This window comes from Schistocerca americana, chromosome X (genome assembly GCF_021461395.2).
Source record: "Schistocerca americana isolate TAMUIC-IGC-003095 chromosome X, iqSchAmer2.1, whole genome shotgun sequence".
Taxonomy (NCBI): domain Eukaryota; kingdom Metazoa; phylum Arthropoda; class Insecta; order Orthoptera; family Acrididae; genus Schistocerca; species Schistocerca americana.
This window is the reverse complement of record NC_060130.1, coordinates 957,057,295-957,066,956: the sequence shown is the minus strand read 5'-3', so window position 1 is coordinate 957,066,956 and position 9,662 is coordinate 957,057,295. Positions and strand designations below refer to the sequence as shown.

Below are 9,662 nucleotides of genomic sequence, written 5' to 3'. Positions count from 1 at the left end.
ACAGAACTTTAGAATCGGGCTATGCAAATGTGACACACGATCTGCAGGCATATATGAACTTGATATGAATGGAGATACTCAAGTTTGTACTGACTTTTCTACCCACGCCTGAAAACTATGTCTAAATAAAAAAAAAAAAATAAGAATTCAAATTTCTCAGTTGCAGTGCATACAGCAAAATGCACGGTGTGGAATCAGGAAGAAGAAAATTAAACATACACTGGGAAGTTTTCAAAACAAACAATGATAGATAATACTAGAGTTCTCCATTAATGCTTGGCAGGCAATGATGATTGAATGTAATGGAGCATTAAGGCAATATTCACAACTTTTCTGGAGAAGGAAAAAACTATGTGGATGCAACAAATCCAAAGAAACAGATTACTATAGTATTATATATAGTCCTAAAAACCTGTAAAAGACAATTTGTTTCTAATGAACTGGTAATAAAACTGAGGTGAAAACACTAATTGTTGTATTATAAGAAAATTATACCACTAAAAAAGTTGTAAGTATGGGGTTCTTCAATGGCATTTGTAGTTTAGGAAAGATTTGTGTGTCACTTATGTTTCCAGAAAAGTTTAAATAAAAATTTTATTTCTAGTAAGTACACAAACACGACACAGATCTGACACCACATTTCACATGATTAAAAAAATATTTTCCAGTGAGTGTAGGACTGGATGAACCTTACAACACTGAGTATTAGCAATGCAGATGTTTATAGAGGAATGTCTAGCCCTTTCTTAAACAACATTTATTCCTGTAACAATAAGAGAAAGAAAAAAATTAAAATACAAAAAGAACCATTATCCATGGTGAAATTTTACAGCTTTAAACAGGTACAGTAATGTAACACAACCTTACCTATTCTTTTTTTGTACATATCGGCTCCAACACCTTTTGAGCAAAGCGAGGTAACACAAAAGCTGTACGATGTGCTTCAGGTGAGTAGTACCTTAGACCAAGATCATCCAATTCTTGGTTGGAAAATATTCGTAATGGCTCCTTGAAGTTTACAACCTATTAAAATTAGAAATTACAACAAAATTAGAGAAACTGCATGACAACAGCTTAATGATTCTTTCAGTGTTTATAAGGGAACATGAGACAGGACTACCTGTTTATTTATTCATTTTTTAATTCGAGCAGCAAGTTTATGACAGTATCTTAAAATGTTTGAAATTAACACTTGTCTGGGGTTTCACCGGCATGAAGAGGACTCCCAAACCAGACCACAATTGAAGCTGTCTCCCACAACCACCAGTCACTCCAACATCTCATACTTTACCCTTTCTTATTGTATTAATCAAATACATTATTGGGCCAGAGCAAAAAAAAAGAGAACCAATATTAAGTGTCTACTCCCCAACCTGTATTGCAGACACTTTACTTAGTAAATGATTGCAATATTCCAGACAGACAATATTACAGACAGACTTAGAGTGAAAAATACAGTGTTCACTAACCATAAAACAATTCTTTGCTAATAACTGTCCAGCTGACACAGGCCGGGACTTTTTTTTTTTTGTTTTAGGGTGCAAAACTGCTATGGTCATTAGTGCCCGGTCTGTGACTTAGAAAGAGGTAAAAAAAAGAAAATGGAAACCAGCAGCAATGGGAAAAAAACTCAAAAAATTGGAGAAACTAAAAGCAGAAGGAAAGCTTAAAAAACCACTACAGAAAGGGGTTGGTTGTCCCCAAAAAGAGCTTCAAATGGCTGACGTCATCTCACTGGCACTAATAAACTCGAGAACGCGATCGGCTGAGCGCGTGTCATCTGCTAAAATGGACGATGTTTCAGGCGACAGCTGTAGACGGAGTAAACTAGGGGCACTCAAGTAAAAGGTGTCTTACCGTCCACAGCTGAGAGCAGTGGGGACAGAGTGGGGGAGGATCGCCGCTTAAAAGATGTCGATGGCTAAAAAGACAGTGCCCCATCTGGAATCTAGTTAAAATTACCTCCTCCCGACGACGCGTTCGGGAGGAAGAGGTCCAAGCACAGGGAAGAGCTTTCACGTCCCACAATTTATTATGGGGAAGTGTCGACCAATGTGCGTGCCATAAAAGAACAACACGACGACAAAACACTCCATAGATCGGCAAAGGGAATCGTGCGAATAGCTGGCCGAAGAAGAGAGATGCAGCCTTGGCCGCTATATATCGGCTGCCTCATTTCCACAGATACCAACGTGTCCTGGGATCCAGAGGAATGCCACCGAGACGCCCCCCAAGTGGAGCAAGCATAGGCAGTCCTGAATCTGGTGGACCAGAGGGTGGACAGGGTAGAGAGCTTGGAGACTGAGGAGAGAGCTGAGAGAATCTGAACACATAACATACTGTATCCGCTGATGGCGACAGATGTATTGGACAGCCTGGAGAACAGCGTAAAGCTCCGCAGTATAAACCGATCACTGGTCGGGAAGCCGAAATCGATTTGGGGTGTCGCCAACAATATAGGCACTCCCTACACCAAACGATGTTTTTGAGCCATCAGTGTAAATTAATGTGGCTTCCTTTATTTGTGCACATAGAGCAGAAAACGCCCGACGATAAACAAGTGAAGGGGTACCATCCTTGGGAAACTGACAAACATCACGGAGCAGGCAGGTCCGGGGTCAGAGCCAAGGCAGTGCTGTACCCCAAGTTGTCAAGAAAGTTTTAGGAAAGCTGAAGGAAAGAGAATGGAGCAGTTGACGGAAGCGGACTCCCGGTGGTAGTAGGGAGGAAGGGCGGCCTGCATACTCTAAATCCAAGGAGGCGCTGAAAAAAATGTCATGGGCCGGATTAGCAGGCATGGAAGACAAATGGCTAGCGTAACTACTTAGAAGGACAGCTCGCGGATTGGACAGCGGAGGTTCAGCAGTCTCAGCATAAAGGCTTTCCACAGGATTGGTGTAAAAAGCTCCAGACACTAAACGTAATCCACAGTGGTGGATAGAGTCAAGACGCCAAAGAATAGACGGCCGAGCAGAGGAGTAAACTATGCTTCCATAGTCCAATTTCGAGCGAACTAAGGTGCGATAGAGGCGGAGTAGGACCACTCGGTCCGCTTCCCTGGAGGTACCATACAGGACACGGAGGGTGTTCAAGGATCGCAGACAGCGAGCCGAAAGATAGGAAACTTGGGAGGACCAGCACAGTTTTCTGTCAAACATAAGACCCAAGAATTTAGCGACGTCCAAAAATGGAAGGTTGATAAGTCCTAGATGTAAGGAATGTGGAAGAAACTCCGTACGACGCCAAAAATTAACACAAACCGTCTTACTGGGAGAAAAGCTGAAGCCTGTTTCGATGCTCCAAGAGTGGAGGCGATCGAGACAGCCTTGAAGACGTCGTTCAAGAATGCTGGCCCGTTGAGAGCTGTAGTAGATCGCAAAATCGTCCACAAAGAGGGAGCCCGAGACATCAGGAAGGAGACAATCCATAATTGGATTTATGGCAATGGCAAACAGTACAACACTTAGCACGGAGCCCTGGGGTACCCCGTTTTCTTGGGAGAAAGTACGGGAGAGAGTAGTGTTCACCCGCACCCTAAATGTGCGCTCTGCCATAAATTTGCGAAAAAAAATGGGCAACCGACCGCGAAAGCCCCAGGAGAATAGTGTGCGGTGGATGCCTGTCCTCCAACAGGTACCGTATGCTCTCTCCAGATCAAAAAATATTGCTACTGTTTGGCGTTTCCGGAGAAAATTGTTCATGATATAAGTGGAGAGAGCAACAAGATGGTCAACTGCAGAACGATGCTTTCGGAAACCGCATTGGGCAGGTGTTAAAAGACTGCGGGACTCCAGCCACCAAGCTAAACGGCAATTCACCATACGCTCCAAAACCTTACATACAATACTCATGAGAGAAATGGGGCGATAGCTAGAGGGGAGATGTTTGTCCTTTCCAGGTTTCGGAACAGGAACGACGATAGCTTCGCGCCATCGTCTGGGAAAAGTACTGTCGGTCCAAATTCTATTATAAAGGCGAAGGAGGTAACGCAGACTACGGTATGATAAATGCAGCAACATTTGAATGTGGATACCATCCGGTCCTGGGGCGGAGGAGCAAGAAGAAGAGAGTGCATGTTGGAGTTCCCGCATGGAGAAAACAGTATTGTAGCTTTCGCGATTTTGAGAGGAGAAAGCATAAGGTCGCACTTCCGCTGCACGTTTCTTCGGGAGAAACGCTGGTGGGTAATTTGAAGAGCTCAAAATCTCAGCAAAGTGTTGACCCAATGAGTTAGAAATTGCAACGGGGTCCACTAACATATCATGCGTGACAGTGAGCCCAGAGACCGGGGAGAAACTAGGCGCGCCTGATAACCGTCAAATCCAACTCCAAACTTCCGAGGAGGGAGTGAAGGTGTTAAATGAGCTAGTAAAGAAGTCCCAGCTTGCCTTCTTGCTATCGCGGATGACGCGATGGCATCGCGCACAGAACTGCTTATAGCGGATACAGTTAGCCGAAGGAGGATGGTGTCTGAAAACGCGAAGAGCATGTCGCCGCTCACGTATTGAGTCACGGCATGCCTCGTTCCACCAAGGAACTGGGGGGCGCCGGGGCAATTCGGAGGTGCGAGGCATTGAACGTTCCGCAGCTGTAAGAATAACGTCTGTAATATGAGTGACCTCATTGTCGACGCTAGGAAAGTGACTGTCATCGAATGTCGCTAGAGACGAAAAAAGTGTCCAGTCGGCTTGGGCAAACTTCCAGCGTCTCGGGCGCATATACGGCAGTTGTGGCTGCAATCTAAGGACGCATGGAAAGTGGTCACTCGAGTGTGTATCAGCAAGGGCAAACCATTCGAAGCGCCGAGCTAGCAGAACAGTACCAACCGAAAGGTCCAAATGAGAGAATTTTGTCGTGGAGGCAGACAAAAACGTAGGGTCCCCAGTGTTGAGGCAAACAAGATCCACTTGGTGGAAGAAGTCTAGCAATAGTGAGCCACGCGGACAAGGACTTGGAGATCCCCAAAGCGGGTGGTGGGCATTGAAGTCCCCAACCAGCAAATAGGGGGGTGGAAGCTGACCAAGAAGATTAAGGAGATCAGCTCGTGCCATTGGTGTGGACGATGGAATGTATACAGTACAAAGAGAGAACATGTATCCAGAAAGGGAAAGACGGACGGCGACAGCTTGGAAGGAAGTGTTTAAATGGATTGGGTGATAATAGAGAGTTTCATGGAGAAGAATCATGAGTCCTCCATGTGCTGGAGTGCCTTCAACAGAGGGGAGATCATATCGGACGGACTGAAAATGAGGGAGAACAAAGCGGTCATGGGGACGCAGCTTTGTTTCCTGAAGACAGAAGATGACCGGCGAGTAGGATCGTAAGAGGATGGACAATTCATCCCGATTGGCTCGAATACCGCGGATATTCCAGTGGATAATAGACATAGGGTGAACAGAAAATGCAGGAATGCGACCTGCTGTCAACTCAACGACTGCTCGGAGCTTGCGACCGACAGCATGGAATGGCATTCAGCCGAAGGCAGAAGATCCTGATCCATAGGTTGTTCAGGAGCAGCTCCTGCCACCAGCAATCGGCCGGTTGATCGGCCGCCAGCAGTGCGCCTCGGCGACACAGAAGACGGCCGAGGGCGATTTCCGCCAGGTGGTGCTGTAGATGGGACACGCCTTGGCGGAGAAGGAGAGGAACTGGGTTTCTTTGTAGCCTCCTTGGAAGTATGACGTTTAGATGAAGGAGGAACCGACAGTTGGAAAGTTGCGGGACGTAAAAACTCTTCACGAGTATGCTCTTTTTTCGAAGTCTTGGTGTCTGACTTTTCGGCTCAAGATTTAGCAGAACCCGACGAAGGGTGAGCCAGAGAGTGGGCAGGCGAAAGTGGTGAGGTTGTACGGGCGATCTTTGTGCTGGCCGATCTGATGACCATGGCACTAAAGGTGAGGTCGCAAGTCTGCGTGGCAGCCTCCTTTGTTGGCCGAGGAGAAGCAAGGACAGTGCTGTATTTTCCTGTCTGAGGCACGGTGGGCTGTCGACTGGCGAATAATTTTCGAGCAGCAAAGGTCGACACCTTTTCCTTCACTCTGATTTCCTGGATGAGCTTTTCGTCCTTAAAAACGGGGCAATCTCGAGAGGAAGCAGCGTGGTCACCCATACAGTTGATGCAGCGAGGGGATGGAGGTGGACAAGCACCCTCATGGGCATCCTTGCCACACGTAACACATTTGGCCAGATTGGAACAGGACTGGCTGGTGTGATTGAACCGCTGACACCGATAGCAACGCGTAGGGTTTGGGTCGTAACGGCGAACGGAAATTATCTCATAGCCTGCTTTGATTTTCGATGGGAGTTGAACTTTGTCAAATGTCAAGAAGATAGTGCGGGTTGGAATGATGTTCGTGTCAACCCTTTTCATAACTCTATGCACAGCCGTTACGCCCTGGTCAGACAGGTAGTGCTGAATTTCTTCAACAGACAATCCATCGAGGGAGCGTGTATAGACGACTCCATGCGAGGAATTTAAAGTACGGTGCGGTTCCACCCGGACAGGGAAGGTGTGTAGTAGTGAGGTACGAAGCAATTTTTGTGCCTGGAGGGCACTGACTGTTTCTAACAACAGGGTGCCATTCCGTAATCTGGAACAAGACTTTACAGGACCTGCAATTGCGTCGACACCTTTCTGAATAATGAAAGGGTTGACCATGGAGAAGTCGTGACCTTCGTCAGACCGAGAAACAACAAGGAACTGTGGCAACGATGGAAGAACTATCTGTGGCTGATACTCAGTGAACTTACGCTTGTGAGCAGACATAGTGGAAGGTGAGGAAAACATTGTGGAAGAATCCCCCATGATTACCGGCGTCTCCGATGGCGCGCTCCTCCTTTGTGGGGGCCCTCTCTGAGGGCACTCCCACCTCAGGTGATTGTTCACACCTCTCGACAAACGGATGGAGGGACCAACTGGCACTTTCGGAAGGTATCAGCTCGGGTAATCGCCCCTCCCTGGGCCTGGCCGTTACCAGGGGGTACGTACGTGTCCTACCTGTCTACCCGGGGCGGGGAATTACGCGTTACCCCGTCACCGGCTACGCATGGAAGTGCGTGGGTCGGCCTTCAGACACGCACAGGGAGGAAAAAAGAGAAAGGGAAAGGAAAGAAGAGAGGTCTCAAACGCCGCAGCGGAGAAATGGGCAAGGAGAAGAGGGAAGGAAAAGAGAAGGACAGAGGAAGGATGAAGACTTGCAAGTGTAGAAAGCAAGGAATTTGTAACAGTTCCGAGCGTCCATCTCCGGACGTAGGCACGAACCATACTCCCAGAGGGGGAGAAAGGGAAGGAAAGAGCCAGAGGTGAGGGGGGGGGGGGGGGGGGGGCGAAGATGGGGGACAGGGAAGGATGCGGAAAGGGAAGGTATGCAGCCCGGAAAGGAAGGAGGGCCACATTAGCTCGAGGTCCTGTGCTCGCTACGCACGTATCCACAAAAGAGTTGTGGACCCCCTGGCGGGCTTGGAAGGAAGTATTCAAGGAGATTGGGTTATAATGGAGAGTATCATGGAGAAGAATCTTGAGTCCTCCATGTGATGGAGTGCCTTCAACAGAGGGGAGATCAAATAGGACTGACTGAAAATGGGGGAAAACAAAGCGGTCATGGGGACACAGTTTTGTTTCCTGAAGACAGAAGATGACCAGCGAGTAGGAACGTAGAGGATCGTCAATTCATCCCGATTGGCTCGAACGCCGCAGATATTCCAATGGATAATGGACATAGGATGGACAGAAAATGGAAAAATGTGACCAAGGTTGCCGTCAACTCGACTGCTCAGAGCTTGCGACCGACAGCGTAGAACGGCACTCAGCCGAAGGCAGAAGATCCTGATCCATAGGTTGTTCAGGAGCAGCTCCTGCCACCAGCGATCGACCGGTTGATCGGCCACCAGCAGTGCGCCTCGGCGACACAGAAGACGGCCGAGGGTGGTTACCGCCAGGTGGTGCTGTAGATGAGACACGCCGTGGGGGAGAAGGAGAGGAACTGGGTTTCTTATTAGCCTTCTTGGAAACATGATGTTTAGATGAAGGAGGAACTGATGGTTGTGAAGTTGGGGTACATAAAAAAATCTTCACGAGTATGCTCTTTTTTGGAAGTCCGGGTGTCACTTTTGGGATCGAGATTTAGCAGAACCTGATGAAGGGTGAGCCATAGAGTGAGCAGGCGAAAGTGGGGAGGTTGAACGGGCGATCTTTGCGCTGGCCGATCTGACGACCGTGTCACTAAAGGTGAGAACACAAGTCTGCATGGCCGCCTCTTTTGTTGGCCTAGGAGAGGCAAGGACAGTGCTGTATTTTCCTGTCTGAGGCACAGTGGGCTTTTGACTGGCCAAGGTCGACACCTTTTCCTTCACTCTGATTTCTTGAATGAGCTTTTCATCTTTAAAAATGGGGCAATCTTGAGAGGAAGCAGTGTGGTCAACCATACAGTTGATGCAACGAGGGGATGGAGGTGGACAAGCACCCTCATGGGCATCCTTGCCACACGTAACACATTTGGCCGGGTTGGAACAGGACTGGCTGATATGATTGAACCGCTGACACCGATAGCAACGTGTAGGGTTTGGGACGTAGAGGCGAACGGAAATTATCTCATAGCACGCCTTTTTGTTCGAAGGGAGCTGAACTCTGTCAAATGTCAAGAAGACAGTACGGGTTGGAACAATGTTCGTGTCAACCCTTTTCATGACTCTATGAACAGCAGTACGCCCTGGTCAGACAGGTAGTGTTGAATTTCCTTGTCGGACAATCCGTCGAGGGAGCGTGTATAAACGACTCCACGTGAGGAATTTAAAGTGCGGTGCTCTTCCACCTGGACAGGGAAGGTGTGGAGCAGTGAAGTACGCAGCAATTTTTGTGCCTGGAGGGCACTGACTGTTTCTAACAACAAGGTGCCATTCCGTAATCTGGAACAAGACGTTACTGAACCTGCAATTGCGTCGACACCTTTCTGAATAATGAAAGGGTTGACCGTGGAGAAGTCGTGACCTTCGTCAGACCGAGAAACAACAAGGAACTGTGGCAACGATGGAAGAACTGTCTGTGGCTGAGACTCAGTAAACTTACACTTGTGAGCAGACATAGTGGAAGATGAGGAAACCACTGCGGAAGAATCCCCATGATTACCGGCGTCTCCGATGGCGCGCTCTTCCCTTGTGGGGGCCCTCTCTGAGGGCACTCCCGTCTTAGGTGACTGTTGACACCTCAGGTCACACCTCCCGAGAAACGGACGGAGGGACCAATTGGCACTTTCAGAAGCTATCAGGTGGTACGTACATGTCCTACCTGTCTACCCGGTTCGGGGAATTAAGCGTTACCCAGTCACCGGCTACGCATGAAAATGCGTGGGTCGGCCTTCACACACGCACAAGGAGGAAAAAAGAGAAAGGGAAAAACAAAGAAAAGGAAAGGAAAGAAGAGAGGTCTCAAATGCCGCAGCGGAGAAAAGGGTAAAGAGAAGAGGTAAGGAAAAGAGAAGTACAAAGGAAGGATGAAGACGTGCAAGCGGAGAAAGTGAAGAATGTGCGACATTGTCGAGCGTCCGTCTCCGGACGTAGGCACAAACCATACTCCCAGAAGAGGAGAAAGGGAAGGAAAGAGCCAGAGGTTGGGGGGGGGGGGGGGGGGGGGGGCGAAGATGGGGGACAGGGAAGGATGCGGAAAG

The 9,662-nt window shown here is 48.3% G+C and overlaps 1 protein-coding gene across 1 annotated transcript in view; it reads right to left on the bottom strand.

Moving 5' to 3' along the window:
- Nucleotides 1-568: 568 nt before the first annotated feature.
- LOC124555328 (spermidine synthase) overlaps nucleotides 569-9,662 on the bottom strand; it is a 53,756-nt gene continuing 44,662 nt past the window's right edge. The window contains exons 5-6 of the mRNA XM_047129207.1: nucleotides 868-1,023; nucleotides 569-763 (exon numbers count right to left, since the gene is read on the bottom strand). Of these exons, the coding sequence (XP_046985163.1) occupies nucleotides 868-1,023 (156 nt within the window). The 3' untranslated portion in view covers nucleotides 569-763. The remainder of the gene's footprint in view (nucleotides 764-867; nucleotides 1,024-9,662) is intronic.